We start from the raw sequence: 21,597 nt of genomic DNA, 5'->3' as shown, positions 1-21,597 counted from the left end.
GGAACTATCCCTTCAAACAAGTCATGACCAATGCAGGGGGGCAAACCTTGCATGGCAACATGGTAAAGGTCTAAAGTGTTCATAATGCTGTCTGATTTTATGCGCATATGATTTGCCATGTCTGGATTGTCCATGATAATTTGAACAGTGTGCTCTTAGAGTTCTATTGTCCTTCTACAGCCTTTAGCTAAACCATCTGACTCTTGAAAGTCTGCCTTTTTTATAGAACAGTATCTACAGAAATAAGTAGCATTAAAGTTTTCTACAAACCCACCTAACATGTGAGATCCAAGGTTGTCTCCTGCTACACATAACAATGTCCCTTGGATGTAATCATCTTCCCCAACTCTTATACCAACTGACTCCAGCTCTCGGATTTCTCCAACCAGTTTTGACAACACATTTTGGGCACCAAGTACTTTCAGGTAACTTTCCTTGCACAAAACAGCTAACTGCATGTGATCTATATTGGACCTATTGTGAACATCAAAGTTGGCTAAAGTGTAGTATACACCAATCAATTTATGCTTTTTCTTTGCTGAACCCAAGGGATTTACTACCTCAAATGCATCCTGATAAAGGATTATTGTGAATGTTTTTTCCCTCCTGCTCAAAAGGGTATTTGACTTGTAGACTTCCCCATCATGCACATCTCTGAGTGTATGTTCAATGTTTGATGGTTCAAAATTAAAACTATCTGGAAAATGCTGATACAACATTTTAATTGTGTCCTTAATTGACACATACTGGTATGAGGATGCCTTCTCATTGCTATCAAAACCAAGATAAACCTCTGTTGGTTCAACATGGGCAAAGTTTTGTTTATAAAAGGTGTTTCTTTTCTGGTATATTTTCAAAGGTCCTTCTTTGCATGATGAGAATATATCACTGACAGTTATTTTATCAATAATTTCACCCATCACCTCTTCTAGCAGTCCTATTTTTTTCATTTTCTCAGTGACATCGTGTTTAAGAATGGACTGGCTTGCATTATGCATTTCCTGGAATTCAGTCACAATTTGTTGTAAGGCACTAACTGGCAAAAGATTCTTACTCTGCAGTTTCATGTAAAAGCATGCAAGATTTCTTAAATACTGATTCTTGGTCATCAGTGACCTCTGGTTCAAATTGTTTATTCATGTCAGTTATTTCATCAGAAGGGTTGGTTCCTCCATCTAACATGTTTAGGCCTGAATCAACTACCATACTCTCAGAACTTGTGTTACCATCTATCAATGACACAATGAAATCATTTTCCAGATGTTCCAAACTTTGTGACCTATGCTTTCTAGATAATTGACTTGTAAAGGTAGACACTTGTAAAGGTGAAGCACAAATTACACTGTTTGTAGGGACATCCAACACGATCGTGCCTTGCAATATGAAGTTTCAAATGTTTTATGAAATCGTGAAATTTCGTAAACCTTTCTAAACAATCAAAGATACTGCAGGCAAGTACTTTTTCTTGCATAATCTCACTGTCACTGCGCTGCACATTCTGTCCAGGATGTAAATGATCTCTAACTACATGTGATTTGAACAATGAATAGGTATTAAAATCGCGTCTACATTCGCCGTAACAGCAAGGGAATCTGACATTGGCATCATTGCGATTGTACTGATAGTGGGCAACATATTTTCTTTGAGTACTAGATAAGTATGAACAGTGTTTGCATCGATACATTACGATAAAGTGGCCACTATCTGCACGGAACTGATGAATTGTACAACTATCAAATTGTTGAACAAAAACAGATAAAATACTCATAAAATACATTACAAATATTCAATAAATTGTACAACTGCCCCATGGAAAGTCTCTTCCTGTCACGCCTTATGCCTTTACAAGCTAATCATAATGAATTTTGAGCTCCCGCGGTTGCCAACTTCTTAGCCGTACAATATGGCGGACCGGTGATGCTACTGCGCGGGAGCGCGATAACCCAGATTAGTATCCCACGATGCAACGCTTACGTGCATTTCGACGTTATTTTCGTTTACAGCGACAAACGTGAATATTTCACGTCGGTTCAACCGTAGAAATTACAGGGATTTTGTACAGTGCATAACTGATAATAGAACATATAAAAATATCAATTAATCTCAATATTAGTGTTTTATGATTTTTCAATCGAGTTGAAAGAAAGGGGTATGACGAAGGCCTCACAAAACACAAGACGTATGGCACCGTTTTCATACCGATTGCACGTTGCCTTTAATAAAGTGACAGGCCCTGTACGTAAAAAAAACACCCTGTTTGATTGAATTTTGTAACAGAAAATCCCATCATTGTCAGAACAATTTATTTGTTACCCTGGCCCCCAAAATCACCTGATTTTTTATGGAATGGAGCGACGTCAACAACGCTGCAGAAACTCTTGTCAAGTTCTGTTGAGATGGACAAAATTGGCCACCACAAGCGTCCGCACGTCATGCCGAAGATCCAGGTTCCATTGTCCACATCAGTACAATGTGTGAAGTCCACTGGAGCCATCTCGATAAAAAAAAAAGGGTGTGTCCATTTAAAGTATTGTTCCATTTGGGATTTATAAGAATACACCTGGAATTATGTCTGTCACTCGGTACAGAAAGCATCACAGTTAGTATCAGTCAAGTTTCGTGCGCTTCAAACAAAAAGATCTGGTCCAAATTTCAAAATCATAATTCATGTCTAAATTAATGTATCTGTTAATTTCCCATTTTAACTATGGTACTTGTCCGTGGATACATGTGGTACCCAATGGTCATATTTCAGCACGTCACGGTCCCTGGAAGTAAATTACTTAACAAAAGAGACCGGATAATTAGCGATCACCACATAATCCGACATGAGATACTGTAATGACAGGCTACAACATGGTGGCCAACTATGTTGCAGAGAAGGAGATGAAGAGATGTTTTGCAAAGAGACATTCCCTCATGACAGCTTTTGTGGAGTTATAAGCTAGACTGTGACTAAAATATTTTGTTTGATTAAGTTTGATTTTTATTACTCTGTTATTCTGCTGTATACATATACATGTACATTGTACATGCATATGGTTGTCAGTTGCAAGTTTGGATAAGTAAAATACCTGATAAGTAAACAATTTTGCTGAGTCCCTTGAAATTTTACTTATCAGGTTTCTACTGTATTCAGTTCTGAGTTACTGCGGCCATGCTTTACCTTTGGTCCCGAGAAGAAAACATCGCTAATTTAAATGTTTGTTTTAGCACTTGTATTCTGGACCCGGTTTTGTTTGTGTCGCAACTTGTCACTTGGCAAATTGAATAGTACCGATGATAATATGTAACTATGACAATTCAGGGACTCCCCATCTTCTTGCAGACAACAGATATCATCACAGACTGTGACTCAGAGTATCATTTATACTTGCAGTGCCTGATGTATGGTTACATATTGTAGTGAGTGAGTGAGTGAGGTCAACAACTGAAGGTAGAACACGGTTACATATTGTAAAATGTGACTACATATGTAGATACATTTATACAATATCACAAATGATAAATCAAGAGACAGATGCTGTCGATGTTTTTTATTGAAGTCAAGAAATGACAGAATTAACAAATCTCTCAAGGAGGAAGTAAGGAAATAATGTGCTACATGTGATATGTGTTATCGAGTCAAGTAAGATGTGCAATGTAAAATGTATAACGTGAATCAACGTGCTGATGGTATCCATTTATGTGTCATGATTATATGTTTTTGACTATTGACTTATTGATATACATACATGAATAAATTTTCAATATACATTGTCAATGCGTTTTGCTTGTTTGATCCAGTCAGCCGGACGCCCCGGTATCCGGGCGATTTCCCGAGTGTAACCAAAATGCCCGGATAAACGGGATTCGACTGTATTAGGATGCCCCACAGTTTCAATTACACTGTCCTGTGTAATAATCCAGGTTTTGGATTTGGGTGATTTCGGTCTCAAAATTCCCAGGAGCATGCACAACTTCTTCTATCGCTTCAATGCCAGATGGTTTGATTGGGCCAAAATACATCAGCTGAAATCATAAGTACATTGTCAATACTCAATGATGAAACATCAGATATACTGAGTCAAAAAAGAAACTTTACATTCTTTCTTCAGGGCACTATAAAAGAACAAGAGATGGTTAAATTGTTATTTTTTCATTGCTGAGACCTCTGTGATGTACTCGATACACTGACAGTGCCATAATCAGTTCCATTAAGCTACACCGCCGTTCCAAAACATGGGTATACAGAATGTCAAGTCACAAGAATAAAAATGCGAAATTTCTCAGTTCAATATCGTGTATGGCCGCCCCGCGCATTTACCACTGCCAAACACCGTCTCCTCATCGACTGCCTGATGCTTGTGAACACGTGGTTGGGGATTCTGCGCCATTGCTCTTGCAAGGCAGCGCCAAGTTCCTGCAAATTCTGAGGTTGGTTCCTCAGACCACGAAGCCTTCTCCCAAGTGCACCCCAAACGTGCTCTATTGGATTAAGGTCAGGGGACCTCGATGGCCAGTCCATGACGTTGATTCCAGCGTTTGGAAGGAAATTTCGTGTCAACATCGCGGTATGCAGCCGAGCACTATCATGCTGGAATTAGACCTCGGCCATGAGCCGCCATGAAAGGAACGAGTTCAGGGGTGAGCACCTGGTCGCGGTAAGCAGCAGATGTGAGGTTTCCACGGATGACCAGAAGTCGGGAACGGTTGTTCCCACAGAAAGCACCCCACACCATGCAACTTCTGCCCCGAATCTGTCGACTTCCTGTACACAACATTGGGATACCGTTCACGACGTCGTCTCCAGACTCGATGCCTGCCGTCCACGAATCTGAGGGTAAACCTGGATTCATCGCTAAAGACGACTCGATTCCAGTCTCTCTGGGTCCATCGGAGGTGACGTTGGGCCCACAGCAGACGTTGACGTTGATGAAACGGCGTCAGTATTGGCCCACGGTATGTGCGTCGAGAATGGAGATTGGCAGCCCGCAACCGATTTCGAATGGTCGGTGAGGACAGTCGACCTCTAAACATCTCAGCCCTGGTCCGTGTAGCCGGCAGAAATCTGTCACGTAGGTGACGTAGGACGATTTGACGGTCTTCTTCACACGTGGACGACCCGACCTTGGGCGATCAGAAGTGGTGCCAGTTTGTTGTAGACGACCTCGCAAGTCATACACAGTACGACGGCTGCATCCCATTGCTCTTGCGACGGCAATAACTGATCTTCCCACTTGCAACATGCCAACGGCACGTTCACGTTGCACATTTGACAATCGTGGCATTTCAAGTACCGTTAGAACTGTGGTTTAAAAGTGTTTTTTCAATTCTTGAGGCCAATGCAAACTCGTGCATATGAAGAAAACTTCAATGCGAAGATCACGTGATCGACTGCATGTGCAAAACCTGATTTGGCACTAACGTCATTTGCACGACGAACGGATGGGTTTGAGTGGGTTTTGCTAACGTTTTTCTAGAGTCGAAAGATAGGGATCCCATTTCGGATACATAGATGTATCATCAGAGAAAAAGTATTCATTATTTGTAAAAATTACATTTTGTGAAGTTTCTTTTTTGACTCAGTATAGTTCACAAGAAAGATTTAGTCCCAAATATACATTGATATATTTCGGATTGGAAGAGGTAAATGCATAACTTGCATGCAGCAATCGGGACGACATATCGTCCTTCATATGCTTCCTTCAAATGTATCAAGCTAATACACGAAACAACGAGCCGTGTGAAGAGGGTTACCTGAACAGGGTATTCTGCCAGAGTTCTGAAACAGGCCGCCTTGTGACCAGATTTGAGGATGCCAATGTCCTTCTCGAATTTCCACCTCATCTTGAGGTTGTAATCAACTGTGGATAAATCTGAAAATATGGTGATCATATAATACATGATGTGATCAGCCTCTGCTCTTGGGTATGAACCATACTAGATACTATTGGTCAACGGCTGAGCAAACAATGAGGTGTGACTCTGAAGTGTTACCAACTAACAGCTGCCATAGTACAAATGCATTTACATGTGAATGCAATGTTTCTTAGACTTATTGACTCCTACATCTCCGTACCAGTTTCTTACATCTTTTAGAGTTAAAAATAGACACACCGTTGAAAGGAAATGTTTTCTGTTCAATCATAAGTTCTTCGTCCCCAAAAGAAGTTTCCCACATGTCCTTAGGAATGTCGACGCCGAGTTCCTTGGCGTAGTCGCTACAGTGGTAGAGCGTCCGAGAGCTGTACTCGTATCCACTGCTTGACAGATATTGTGTTAACTGATTCCATCTGCAGGCTTTCTCTACGTCAAGAACTGAAATTTGTGTAAAAGGTAAGTTATGAAAGCCACAAACTGCTTGAGGAAACTGCTTGGTTAACTTTTACATTAATGTCTTTGTGTCACTCTGTAATCTTCTGGGAGATGAAGAAATTGATCAATATGTTATTTCTTTCAAGCCAGGATTGATTTTGGAGACTTTCTATTAAAATCGCTGAATTTCAATTTAGAAACTGGTCACTTCCCTATCACCCAGAAACAGGGAATTATAACCTGCATTCCAAAGGGAGATAAACCAAGGCAAGTTATGAAAAACTGGCGCCCAATTACTTTATTCCTCATATAAACTGTTGCTTCCAATCATTGCAATTACTTCTCCCCAATATAATTAGTGACGGTCAAACAGGATTTATGTCTGACAGATACATTGGAGAGAAACAGCCATCCTGACACTTGCACGAATTTTGTGGCAATTTTGCGTACCAATGAGTAAATTCGGCGTAAACTGCTGTGAAGTGTGCATAAACTGTGTGGGCTGTGTACCAGTGCGCAAATAAAAATTTAAAATGTTAAAAAATTCTGGTACGCATAATCTTCGTGCCACTTGCGTGAACTAGTCGTGAACATTGTGCAACCTACTCCCAAACACTACGGGCGGTGCGTATGGAACACTTGTCAGTTTCCGTCCCTGCGCGCATTGATACGCAAGGTCACGCATTGGCCTGCTTTGATCATGAACTGTGTGCGACATGGTCACGACAGATTGCGCAAAGTTCACGCCTTCTAACTTGTTGTGAAGTGAGCGAGCGGGACTTGTGTATTGTCACATGGTCATGGCACGACGAGTTCCCGCATAGTTTCCACAGGGCACAAAAAGATTGCACATGTCAAGAAATTGATACGCATTGGGCACCCTTCTTCAATCATTATTGGTGCACGAATCAGCGACGACCGCGCACTCGGCAGTGCGTACATAAAAGCGTGCCCAGCGCCAGTCCCCACATTCCTCAACTTGACAGCGAACAGTCAACAAGATGCCTGCCAAGAAGAAGACAACCAGAGGAAGAACAGGACCAGCAGTGGATAGAAGACTAGAAGAAGAGACCGGACAAGAAACAGAGAGTGAGTGAGTTTAGTTTTACGCCGCACTCAGCAATATTCCAGCTATATGGCGGCGGTCTGTAAATAATCGAGTCTGGACCAGACAATCCAGTGATCAACAGCATGAGCATCAATCTGCGCAATTGGGAACCGATGACATGTGACAACCAAGTCAGCGAAACTGACCACCCGATCCCGTTAGTCGCCTCTTACGACAAGATAGTCGCCTTTTTATGGCAAGCACATGGGTTGCTGAAGACCTATTCTACCCCGGATCTTCACGGGTCAGAAACAGAGAGAGAGATAGAGGCAGAGAGTGAGAGGGATAATTCTCCCCCTCCCATTCAATTGCTGATGTTTCTGCACCTCAAGGAGAGCCCCAAACATAGCAGAAAAAGAGTTAGCAAGAAAGAAATACCGGACTACAAATGGACAGATGAGGGAACCATGAATAATGGCCTAATTTGTTAATCTGGGTTTCATGGTTTCATCAGCCAAATTCAGTGTGCAAATTGTTATGAGAGTGTGTTTTTTTTTTGTAATTTGTAATATTGCGATAGTTATTATGGGTCAGAATGTTTAAAGATCAATATACACATATACACATATACTCTAGGGGGGTACAAATACATAAATCACTAATTGGCATCGTTATAAATGAAACCCCGTCATTGAAACTACTCATTTCAATCTTTAATTAACTTAATTCGACCTTTTTGACAACAGTGCACAAATCGCACCCACCAACGAAATTTGAACCAATCAGAGCGACGCGTCTCTGTGACGTCATATGAGGAATAGATATGAGGGCCGATGCAGAATTCATGTACATTTCAGGGGGAAAATTATCTTGTTTACAGGTTTGTATAAACCTGAAATCGTGACAACTGTTGTGAAAAATGAAAGCTATATGTTGTCACAATCTACTGTCATTTAATTTGTCTCCTTCTTTGCCTAGTTTCCGAGTTACAACTTGATTTCATAGACGATTCTGTCAAAATCCGCTTGGTGTCGCTAGGCCTTATTTGTTCGAGCCAGACGCTAGTGATAGCGAAAACGATGATCAGCCTCGCTCATCACGGTTACGGTTAATTTTCTCAACCTAAACAGTGCGACATTAAGAAGGGTGGATGCCCATCAGATGCAGTTATTTGAAAATATCCCTGGTAGTTCTTGTCTGATTGTAATAAAGTATCAAAGCAGTGTGGGCTTTATCAGGTGCCTGGATGGTATGATGACTGATCCAAACTGATCCCATTTCTGTGTTTTTTTACCTCGATATTTAATCATGTCATGTAAAAGTATGACGTCTATTACGTATGATATTAAAAATTGACATTTGAATTATTTGAATCCGTAAACTAAACAACCCTACTTTGCCATTGCTAGAAGACTCTGAAAATGTACTTAGGTAAATAGGTACATACAGTTTTAGCAAACAGCAAATGCTTATATGTATTTCTTATGCAACAATGACGTTCTGTTTGTATTCTCAAAACAGTGTCGACCCATAAGTTTTCACATGCAATTCACATTGCATGCAATGCAGCAATTAATACTCCCTTGTTGTAACCCGTGGTAGGTGGTATAAACCTACACATGTTATTTGTCATCATTCACTTGATGGTCAGTTAATGAATTTATAACAGGTAAAATTAGTGGTAACACCACTTAGATTACCCGACAAAGGTTTCCATTTGGCATTTCTTGTGTCTGGAGCAAATACTCAACATTATAAACATCGATCAAAGGACTAACCGATAACACGCTGAGATTAATTACTTTATCTTACACAGCGGATTTGTCAAAAGGTAGTGTTTATGTATGTAGATTTACTAATCTATACTGAATACACTCTGTCGTGTCTATGTCTGCGAAAAAACAACGTCCTTCTTTCAAAGGATTAACCGCCAATACATTTATTGATTGCTCATTATTGGCTAACTAAATTAATTTGTTTTATAAGAAAGGCGGACACTATGCCAAAAGTTGCCAGGTGTGCTATCTTGGATGGCCAATGAGACTATACACCAATGTGAAATACCTGAAACGATATGTCACTTTTTCATATATTAGACTAGTTTTGAGTGTGGGTTTTGGCTCGCATCTCGCATCATATATGTTTAATGGCAATAGTATTTTTAGCGGCACGCCTTTTTGATAGCGCTTCAGAGTTGCCTCCCCTGGCTGACGTTATTTTGTTTTGACTTCAGGGTCTTGTCACATCTTGTGTTTACGATTGCTTTTGTGAACATTCTGAGAGAATAGTGATGGAGCCTAGCTTTGCTAGAATGCTCGAAAACTGTGTAAGAGCTATATAAAGGCTGGTTGTTGCGTTGTGCAAATGACTGGATTTGTACACATCTGTCTGTCATCGTCAAGCTGACCTACATTTCAAGACTGACCGTGCTCGTCTATATTCAACACGTCATTATATACAACCTTCAATGAGTATATCTGTTCTCACTGGGAATGTCAAGACTCTGGTGAGTAAATATTTTATATTTGTGACCAAATATATTTTATTTGTGATTCAATTGCATTGTACTAGATATCTCTATTGTCATTCATTGTAGCGTGCTCATTGTTTGTTCAATATATTATTGAATATTTGAGACTTGTCTCTTTTCTATTTTGCTGGTTCAAAAGGGGCTCTTACACCTTTTGTCACGGCAATTTATTAACTGTAACAAAATGCGTCATCGGCTACGAAATGATATGGCACATGCTTGCCATCGTTAGGGTGTGGAGCTGGTCCAGGCATTTTGGCTCGGTTGTCCTGGACAGCTTCATGCAAAGTACAGTTCTTCCATGTTCCTCCATCTGAAGCACCGCCCTCTGCCCTGACATAAACATACAAGAACTTGTATCAAGCAACTACATGTGCTATGAGTACAATGCTGTGGAAGCCCTTATTATTGCAGTAAAATGATCAAGCTTTGGGAGGCTTCTTCATAGCAACGTGCTTGCCGCCCACAGCCTCCAGACAGTTGCGGTAGATCCATCTGCAATTAAACCTTCAGCAACCTCCTTCAACTCCTCTTCAGTTTTGAGGCACCTGAGTTCTTCGTCCTTGTAAACCTCAATGATGGCTTTGGAAACCTCTGGTAAGAACTTGCCGATTGTTGTGGCTTCAACTCTGAAGCTGTACTTTAGACTTGCCTAGGAATTACCAGTCAGAAGTCTAGATAAGCTGCGTATCTGCGTAAAATACGCATTTAAGTTTCCAAAATACGCACAGAAATATATTTGTAGCGTCCCAAATACGCAAAGGAAATTACAGAAACTCTTTGGTTACTTGCTAACCTGCGTACGCTGACTTACCGGCAAAAAACAAGTGCGTAACAGAAAGTAGCTAACTGTCAAATGTTACGATCGGATAGGGTAGATTATCGATTGAATTTCACTGTGTATCTCTTCGTATTATGAACTACATAAAGAAACAATCGCGCAAACGCAGTTAGTTATGTATGTAACACTCGTCTTGATTAGTTCTGCTAAAAATACCGACCAATGAAATCGCTCGTATTGTTAGAAAGTCTGGACACTCATTGTTTATCAACGATGGCCTCAGGGAAGACGCGTGTTCATTCATCGTCTAAAACATCATCTCAAAGTAAGATTTCGGCATTTGTCACGGTTCGAAATCGATCATTTGAAACTTCTGCCATCGCAAAAGAAATTATTGCTGAACTTATTGGAAATTGTTTTGAATCGGAGGTTGCTGTCGATAGAATATTGGCAGATTTGCTCACCACTGTCACACACGCACCGGCAAAGAAACATGACGGGAATAAACTTTCGAAAAAAACTCAGGATGCATGGAAAATGAAGTTTCCATGGTTATCTTTCAATAAACAATCTGATGAAATGAGACTATGCTGCACTTATTGTCAGTCGGCAAAGATAAGTTTGTCCCTTACAAGTGTGTGGGCTAGTGATGGTACACCAAGTATTCAGATGTCGAGCCTGATCAGGCATAACAACAGTGAAGATCACAAACGTGCTTCTGATAAAATGGAGAGAGACAAGGGGGCAGATATAATACAAGAGGAATTAGGCGATGATGTTGGTTACGTTTGTTCTAATGATGACACCATATTGTTTAATACTGTTTATTTTGCTGCCAAATCAGAATGCCCATCTGAACATGTGAATGGTCTGTTGTCATTACAGAAAATGAATGGTTTGGATGTCAAGTACAAGAACTTGAGTTGGCCAACTGTAACAGAGATTCAAAAATCTATTTGCCATGTCCTGACAAAGACACTTGTCAATGAGATTAATTTATCTGAAGTATTTTCAATAATGCTTGATGAAAGCACTGATGTGACTGTTGAAAAAAGGTTAAGCATATGTGTCAGATATGTGAAAGCTGGAGAACCTGTGACTAGTTTCTTATGCAATCATCCTATTGATGATGGTTGTGCTCACACCATTGTTAACTGTGTAGCAGCAGAATTTGAAAAGTTGGGCATTGACTTAACAAAATGTGTTTCTCTCTCAACTGACGGCGCTGCTGCTATGATGGGTAAGCGCACAGGTGTAGGAAAACAAATGCAAGCCAAGTATTCTCCTTTCTGCATCCAGACCCACTGTGTAGCTCACAGGCTAAACCTTGCTTGCATTGATTCAATTAAGAAAATTGAATTCATGGTTAAGTTCAGAGACAAGTTCAATTCACTCTACAACTTTATATCTGCATCAAGTAGACGAATACTTGCTCTTAGAAGAATTCAAATACTTCTAGAAGAGCCAGAACTGACAATCAAGGAACCACATTCTATTCGATGGCTAGGCTTGAAAAATGCAGTTGAAGCAGTTTTTGAAAGTTTTGAATCTGTCCTATCAACACTGTCAAAATTTGCAGCTGAGAAAAATGCAGTTGCAAAAGGTTTGTACAAGTACTTTGCTAGCTATAAAGTGGCACTGGTAGTGTTAAGCTGTAGCCTCCAGAAGAAAAACCTTCTCTTTAGTGAACTCCGGCCTCTTATTGAAGGGACACTCAATAAAGTCGATACCATGAAAGCTCATGATGGGCAAAGGTTGAAGGAAATGAAGACCAGAATTGAAACAAAGAATGAAGAAACATTTGTAGGTGGAGAGAAGTTGCTATTTGCTAAAACAATGAACGGACAGTTTGAGACCCTCAGATCAGAATACCTGAAGAACCTCATATCAAGAACAGATTCAAGGAGGAAGACAGTGCCATTTTCACAGATATGAGTATGGCTCTGGAACCGCTTACAGTAAACACTGTCTCTGGAGAGGAGTCCGGTGATGCTGTCGCACATCTTGGTGCTCTCTATGGTGCACAGAAGGAGGTCAAAGTGATAGAAGGGGATCTACACCAAGGTCTGCAAGAACACATTAAACTGGTGGGACCCCTGCTACAACCTGACAAACTTCTTGACGAATGGCCCAGGCTTAGAGGAATGATCAATGGAACATATTCAAAACTTCTACCTGAACAACTCTGCAAAAGGGTCATTCTGCTTCACAAAGATTCAATGCCGAACTGTGCCAAGCTTGCTTCTATTGCTCTGTGTATGCAGCTTACAAGTGTTGAATGCGAGCGGAGCTTCAGCACACAAAATCGACTGAAGAATAAGTTTAGAGCATCACTTGGTTCTGAAAAACTGGATTTACTCCTCAAACTCAGTATGCTTGGTCCCTCTCTGCAGTCGTTTGATTCCCGTCCTGCAATCAAACACTGGCTCAGAAAAGAAGAAGAAAGGGCAGACTCTTCTGTGATTACCAGCCCAGACCTCCTAAATTGGCTAAAACGTGTGACACTGAATGACAATTAGCAAGTGTTCCATCAAGTGAACCATACCTGCTTCCATTTATTCAATATTATTGTGAGAGTTCGAACAGTTAACCAGTTGAAAATAACATTCATGCCGACATGTATTTCAATTTAGTCACTGCACAAGTCAAATAATAAAGTAACCTAAAACTTCACATTTTGGGGGGTATTTACCTTTAAACATCGACCATGTTAATGTCTGAAGTACAAACAACTGGCTATAGTTATCTTTTATAACATTTTGTAAATTACAGACAGAAAATACCCACATTTTAAAAAAAGGGTGGGTATCGGAAAATTTGAGTACCCACTGAAGATCAGTAGTACCCATTTATAACAGACACCATGGGTAAAATACCCAGATTGTAAAAAGCTTATCTAGAGCTCTGACCAGTGGCTAAGAAACGAAGAGTGGTTGCCAGCTTGAGTCCCACCTCCAGCGGTTCTCTCATGAACATGGTCTTCTCAATATGAGTGGTTAACTTCTCCACCATGTCTTGGAACTAGGGGTGACTATTGAGCGGGAAACAATTACTGCGATATCAATAGTCTATTGAAACATGCTATTGTGATAGCAATAGACTATTGAAACATGCTATTGTGATAGCGATAGACTATTGAAACATGCTATTGTGATAGCGATAGACTATTGCGACCAACTATTGCAATACTGTTGTCTCATTTGAAGTCATTTCCCAAATGAACAAGCCTGCGCAGTTATCACACATACTATGGATGCATCAATAGTTTTCGTTTCAACCATTGATTAATTGTTATCAGAGACTCACCAATTGCAATCCATCGATAGTTCAATGCATCGTTACAGCCCTACTTTGAACACGTCGGGGGAAATTCTCAGATAATTTCTGTAGCCTCTTGGATCTTCCTTGTGGTGTTCTGTAAATAACTGAACATAATGTCCGAAATGATGTCTTCTAGTCAATCATTCCCTCACCCATACTGTCCTTGCTTTCCTTTTTCTAGTTGGGGTTACGTCTTCTTCTTTGGCCTGCTTTTGCTGCATTTGCTGGTCTTCAAGAAGTAATAGCGCTGCGAGATACAGATACCTTTCCTTTTCTGCAAAAGAGCTTCGTCTCCGTTGTTTAACGTCTTGTAGGTCCACAGCAATGCATGAATCTGAGGGTGATGCCTGCTATATAGCGATGCCTGTTATATAGCGTGGCGTCAAGCGGGACCAAATAACACCACGACTGCTCATGCATGCGTGAGGTGGTTTTGGCAATGCATGCCCATGCTGGAACTATGCGCGTCGTGCGTACCATGCCGTACACCGGGCGTAAACAATTCGCCAACAATACTTGACGTAGTCGTAAATAAGTCGTGCGATAGCATGCCATGCGCACGATTTTCGACCACGCATTGCATGCCAAGTGCGTAACTTTGGCATAAACAGGACGCGAACAGTGCGCAAACTAGGCTTCACGCTTTCATGCGTACCATCTGAATTACGTGCATTGTCACGGCGAATTGCGCGGCAGTGCGGAGGCAAAATTCGTGCACGTGTCAGGGTGGCTTAACCTTTGCACACAGAATCCAAACAAATACCAGGTAGGCTATTACTTGTAGGTTTTGAAAACGCTTTTGATTCAATCTCTTGGTCTTTTAGTTTACTGTTTCAAAATGTGTTTCCATAATGTATAAAGATATTACGTCAAGTTTGATAATATATGGACAAATATCACCACGGATATCAATTCATCGGGGCTCCAGACAAAGGGACTCGTTATCTTGCTTTATATTCTTGCTATACGCAGAAATATACTCATGCCAATAATGGTACGTTGTCACCACCCACCCCTACACACACATATCACACATCACACCCCAACCCCCTCTCCAATTAAAAAAATTGAAGGGGGTGACAACCATTATTGGCATGAGTATATTATCAGCTCTTGTAAAATAATGATATTAAAGGGATAATGATAGATGGCATTGAATATTTGATCGAGCAATGCGCAGATGAAACTGCATTGATCTTAAATTGTTCAAAGAAATCTGTAAGGCCAAACAAATAAATCCTTTGGTTCCGGTCACCCGACCCTACCTAACTTTTTTTGCCGGTCCTGGAGGTTTTATTGAGAATATATTTCTTTATAAAATATTTAAAGTCGTTCCCCGACCCAAGGTCTTTAAAATCACCGGTTCTACATCTCTTCTAAGCTAAAATGTCATCTTTTCGTAAATACGATTGCCAGCTGTATGCTGTCGGCTGTAGTCTCGCGACTTCTTATGAACTATTTTTCGCATTGTTATTGAAAACAACGATTCTCGGACACATGCTTCGACAGCGGCTCCACAATATAATTATCAAAGAGCAAAGTAACGATGTTTCGAGGAAATAATTAATTAAATTGAATAAACTAATGAATAAAATCAACAAATTGAATAAACTAATGAATAAAATCAACAACAGCATTCATAAAAGTTGTCAAACGTACATATAAATTACTATTTCCATCATTTTGTGCGATCGTGTGATGCAAGTCAAATCACTAACAAGTGACATCTCGGCTTTCGCCGCCTCGATCTTCACGCTCGGACACGATGTTAATGCGAAAATATATGCATGAAGCATTCTTGTCACAGGTCATAACCTAGCACGATACGTCAAATAAATTCCATAATTTACGTATAGGTAGCGATTTCTTGCTTAATACGTTCAGAATAGCATTATTTTACCCAAAACTTTCGTCTAAATCTAAAGGTTTTCGTTTACGAGGACGGTATCCATTGCCGTAATATGATTGGCTGTCTTGGGTCACGTGCCTGGTTTTGACCAATCACGATTCTTATAGCAGACTGTGGCGAAAAAGCGTCATTAGAAACCAATCTTTATCCAATAAAATCGCTTCTTACAACTGTGTAAATACTCTAGGCAAGGGTACAGTGTTATTGTTGATGTTCAGAGCTTTTGAACCATACCCGACATCAAACGATTCACCTCGCATGTTATTCATACGAAGCTTCGAAAACGGAGGTATTTTCCGCTATTGTGTCATGTTACCGAGCGGAAAGCTACTGATATCGGGAAATAGGCGACCATGCATATTATTTAAGAAATATTTTTATGATAATTTTCCGATTACGTAAAAATGAAAATATAAAAGAAAAAGGCAAGGGGAAGTTATGACATGTCACAAATGGAAAAAGAATCCCCGTAGTTTTTGCTTCTTTCGTGGTTTATCTGGACATTAGAAATGTAACTTTGCATTTTCATTAAACATTATTTAAGTTGTAGTTGTATTATTTGAATAAACAGGCTATAGATTGCCAACAACTGTAGCTAGATCACCATACTAGGGACCAGGGGGACTTACAGTACATTGGCTTCCTGCATTATTAGGATTAGGAAATTACTTTGTGCTGATAATGACAGGAAGTGGGGAATTTCCATTGTACTTAAACTTATTTACTGTTTGGCAATAAATATCCACTAATGCTTTCAGAATCACTGCAAAATAGCTTTTGGAGAGATACTATGAATGCTTTTGCTTAATACGTATAGTTATAATACTAAACCATGTCCTTATGAAGATGTCCTAAGGGAAGCATTCTTGTATTATAGAATTATAGTTGGATCTGCTGTAGTTATAGGCTAGATCTGTGGAAGGTAAGATGTACCATGGACATGACATTGTCAGTATTTCTTGTCTATTGAATGGTAATGGTGATTTTATATCTCTTGAACAGTTTTGTATTCTTCAAGATAAAGTTTCTTGAATTTCACGGAATTTTAAAGGCAGTTAACAAATTCCGCAAAATCTTTGGCAGAGAAAAAACATTTGAACTTATATTAGATAACAATTACATGCTTATGTTGTAAGAATCTTTTAACATGTAAAAAAGGATAAAGAAACAACCATTTTTGATTAACAGATAATGATGAAAGACTAAAGGTAGTTGAGAAATGGGAAGAAGAAATTGTGATCAATATAAACTGGCTTAATATATTTATTACACCATTCAAAACCACATTAGATCCCAAACCAAGTTCGGACTGCTTCACAGAATTCTACCTGTTTGATCAAAATGCACATTGTTGAATGTAGTCTATGTATTTTCTCAGATATTTGATAGGCATTTAGGAGTTGGTAGGGTAATACAAGACTTGATATGGATGTGCAAGTTCTTTTTTGTTTACACACTTGAAAGTACATAATACAAGACACTTCTTGTGTGTAAATAATAAAGAAGTTGCACATCCATATCAAGTGTCTTCTATTATGTACTTTCTGTGGGGCAGAACCTGAATTAATAGTTCATCTGGTCTTGAATTGTAGAGCAAGTAAGAACTTTTGGCCGAAATTTTCACATTGGCTCGAGTTGAATTGCGTACAAACAGCTATTTTATATCTTCAATGTGAATTGATTCTTTTCGGGTGCTCACCCACATTTCATACTGATGGTACTTTTGACATGATACTACTACTAGCCAAATATTATATTTTTAGATGTAAGTTGCGAAAGATAATGCCTATGTTATCACACTTCAAGAAGGAATTAAAGTATTATTATCTTGTAGAAAAAGTCAGATATTGGAATAAATCTAAAGTTAATGAATTCGAAAGATAATGGGCAATGGATGAATAACTTGTAATGAAAAAATAAAAAGTAAAATATATCTTAGTTATACCTAACTTATCGTATTTTTCAAATTATTTGAAACTAATTACGAATTTCTAAATAAGACTGTATGAAGTTCCCTGAAACAAACATATAGGCGTAATCTACACACAGGAAGCAATGACACAATGTGCCACTGAAGAGCTACGGACAGCAAAGTGTTTATCAGTTGACTTACCAAGAACCACCCTTGGGTTTCCGAGCTCCTTTCAAACAAAAAACAGATAATTAGTAGGTAGGTATTGATATTGAACAAATCATGAGACTTATGTACTTCTGATATCGTGCTATCGTAGGTAAACAACAAATCTTAAGTATATGTGCCAATATACAAATCAAAAATCCTTCTCATCATGTCAGAATTTATGTTGAATATGAACATCAGCATGGAAAGGGCATTAAGACTAATGTTATCAAAAAGACCTGGTAGCATTTGTTTATTATGTATTTTCCAGATATATGACATGACAGCGGTCTGTAAATAATCGAGTCTGGACCTGACAATCCAGTGATCAACAGAATGAGCATCAGTCTACGCAAATGGGTTACGGTGACATGACCAAGTCTAAGAGCCTGACTACCCGATCGCCTCCTACGACAAGCATAGGTTGTTGAAGACGAATTCTAAGCCGGATCTTCACGGGTTCCTGGTTCCTGTATTTTTGCCCCCCGTTAATACTTTGTTATCACATCAAGGGGTTCTTTGCGGATTGTAGACATGCATCATGGAACATCTAGTCAAAACAATTTCACAAACCTTAAAGGAGAATAGAACACTGATGTTAGTTAGGCCATTCACAGTGTCCTTAATGGACAATATGTCTGAAGCTTCGTCCCTTCCTTCCTTTGGTGGCAGAGAGATGTCCACCCTGTATAGAAGAGCATTTCTATCACAGTTTGTGCCGAGAACCGACAAGGTGACGAGACCGAAGACAAACAAGAGCATCGTGGCAAAGTCGTTAATTTCCAGGACCCTGGAAAACAGAATATTGTCACCCAACGTTTGGTGAGGAAATTACACATAATCAATTCAATATTTCGATTTTAACTAAAGGGTAGGAAATTGTTGGGATGGGAGTTGGGGGGTTAATGGAATTTCACAGAGTATAGTAACTCATAAATGCCATGTGCAAAACGTGCCAACAAACATAACACAGCGACTTATTATCACATATTTGTTTGTGAATAGATTGGTATATACTACTCAAAGGAAGTTACAGAATTCCAGAATCTGTCATTTGATTTTAGTTGACACAGCAACTAATGTAGCAGTGTTCCTAAACTTCGTTTGATCAGCATACATTGCCTGGGACTATACACAGATAGCTTGTCTTTGATCTTGCTGTAAGAAACAAAATTGGCAAAGATGTATTCTGTTTCTTTCATCATTTCTATAAAATAATTATTAACGATCTCTAAGTAAAGACCTGAAAGGAATTTACAAACGGTGCTTTTAAAAAATTACAAACTTTGAACAGCTACCTTACATGGATTAAATAAAAGTTGTACCAGAACCACTGAACGACTGACCTGGGTTTGGTACATGTCATAAAAGTGAACTCTTGCCAGGACGTAATAGGGTTATTGAAGTGGAATAATTAACACCTGTCACAAGGGACTGGCCGTTTTGGTTTGTGCTCAACACCGCTCAATGCAAAATTGATCACACTTAAGTGGTATGCTATCCCCATATTTTCTATTGCAGTATAAGTGAGATCTGGTTGAGAATGTTTAGTTTGTGAATGACCAACCTTTTGAAGTTGTGTTAAGTGATGCTTTAGTACACTGCTATCTTCCCAATAGATCTCAAATTAAAAAAGCTCATTAAACTTTTCAGTTAAACTTTCACACTCATTCTTAATCAGCGTGACATTTGTGATCATGGAAATCGGAAATCTTTTTTTATCTGAACACAATTTCTTCGATATGACAACAAGAAGTATTATTTACTTGACCTCTACAGAATGATAGGATGTCTTATGGTATAATAATAAATGGCATTTACTAGCAGTGGGGGTGTTTTCTAGTGTATTTTACGTCACACAAAATAATTTAATGTTAGATATATGTAAAACTATTATACAACTTGTTTTAATTGTTTGCTAAAATCCTTTAACAAACTAAAGTTAATTTCAACACAAATAAATCAAAAGAGTAATCGGATATTATATAGAATTTGACCATTATATTGACAGTCGGTGAAACTACAAACAAGAATTTCCGAATAGTTCATCTTAAGTAATATTGAATGCCTTACACTGCATTTCTATATTTATAGACCACTATCACTAGTGTTATTTTAGATGCAACAAATATATACACCATCGCTGGCGGCATGCAACTTTTAGGCACCCGTGAAGAGCCACCTCCTCGTGGTGGGTGCTGGGTAACGCCAAGAGCTCTTCAGCTCCCCGTGTGGACCCGGGGGAATATTTGGTCCACAGCACCCCATTGCTGGTCGCAACGAGCGACCGAATTGGGCAACCTGTTTGCCGTGGGTTGCATCCCTGTGTCGGTGGAGGACGGGAGGATGGTGGTTGAGGGCAGTAGGAGCCTTGAACCGTGTATTTTTTTTCCCAACACACCACTTCGACCCTTACTTCACCTAAACGGGTGGTAAAATGGGCCCGATTCTATCAATCGGCTGGTCATGTCAAGCCCTGTGTTGAACATTTCCATATTTGGAGTCTAATATCGTATTTTGTTGTGTTTTGGGCTTACCATTTTCGAAATATATCAACGGTTTTTGCCTAGAGTCCTACGTCAGAAGGCGGTGGCTCATGGGCCAATCTGGTTAATGTCAACCTCCGAATTCTATATGTCTCCAAATTTCTGTTATGTGCAGAACCAGCTGGACAGTCACTTTGGTAGACAAATATAGCTGTCACCCGTTAACCCACCATGAGTGCCAGTCAAAGCATACAGTGGGACTGTAGAGGACTTCAGAACAATTTCAATGATCTGCAATACTTAATTGAAGATTACACACCGTCAGCATTTTGTTTACAACTATCTTTCCTTGAAACAACAGATACATTTTATTTACGCTATTACAGCTCATATCATAATTTTGTCTCCTCCGGGAAATAAAGCTACTGGTGGATCCTCAGTCCTGGTGAAACAGGGCGTTATTCACAGTCCTGTTCCTCCAATTACGCCCCTTCAAGCTGTTGCAGTGAGGGTTACATTAAATATAGTTTTTACCCTCTGTTCTTTGTATATACCACCGTCCCATTCGCTTTAACAGTCTCAACTTCAGGCCCTTTATGACCAGCTCCGTAAGTCCTGTGTCATCATGGGAGGACAGACCTACGTAGGTGAAACATCAAGACCCCTCAAAATCCGAATCAAAGAACATCAGACCTCAGTATCCAAACTAGACTCAAAATCAGCCCTTTCAGATCACATCTAAGACAATCCCGACCACAATATCCAGTGGGACAAAACCCAAACCCTAACAGTCTACTACATACCTCCTGCGTACTACCAGCTCATTAAAGATCCTCATCATCGATAATCCCCCATTTATGTATACAACGCATCATCCTCATAATCACCTATTTATGTATACCACAGGCTTCACTTCCCATTGTGTACTTGCAGGCTTCATTTGTTAACGCGTTCATCTGAGCCCTTGTGTTGTTATTGTGTTTGGCTTCCTAATCCCCATTGTACTGTACAAACATCTGCAGCTTGTATATCCGTCATCCGTCATCCTTATGCTGTTCATCACTTGCTTGATAACGGTGTTATAACCTACACCGAAACGTCGCTCT

At 39.6% G+C, this 21,597-nt stretch overlaps 1 protein-coding gene across 1 annotated transcript; it reads right to left on the bottom strand.

Moving 5' to 3' along the window:
- Positions 1 to 3,879: 3,879 nt before the first annotated feature.
- LOC124285072 lies at positions 3,880 to 21,329 on the bottom strand. Its single transcript, XM_046721216.1, has 6 exons — positions 21,295 to 21,329; positions 18,579 to 18,795; positions 18,000 to 18,027; positions 6,100 to 6,300; positions 5,740 to 5,858; positions 3,880 to 4,011 (listed from the first exon to the last, which is right to left on the bottom strand). Exons 1-6 carry the CDS (start codon positions 21,327 to 21,329, stop codon positions 3,880 to 3,882), a joined length of 732 nt encoding a protein of 243 aa, XP_046577172.1.
- Between the last annotated feature and the right edge of the window lie 268 nt (positions 21,330 to 21,597).

Source organism: Haliotis rubra, unplaced genomic scaffold (assembly GCF_003918875.1).
Source record: "Haliotis rubra isolate DU_JTF1 unplaced genomic scaffold, ASM391887v1 Scf351, whole genome shotgun sequence".
Classification (NCBI taxonomy): domain Eukaryota; kingdom Metazoa; phylum Mollusca; class Gastropoda; order Lepetellida; family Haliotidae; genus Haliotis; species Haliotis rubra.
This window is presented reverse-complemented; position numbering and strand designations above follow the sequence as displayed.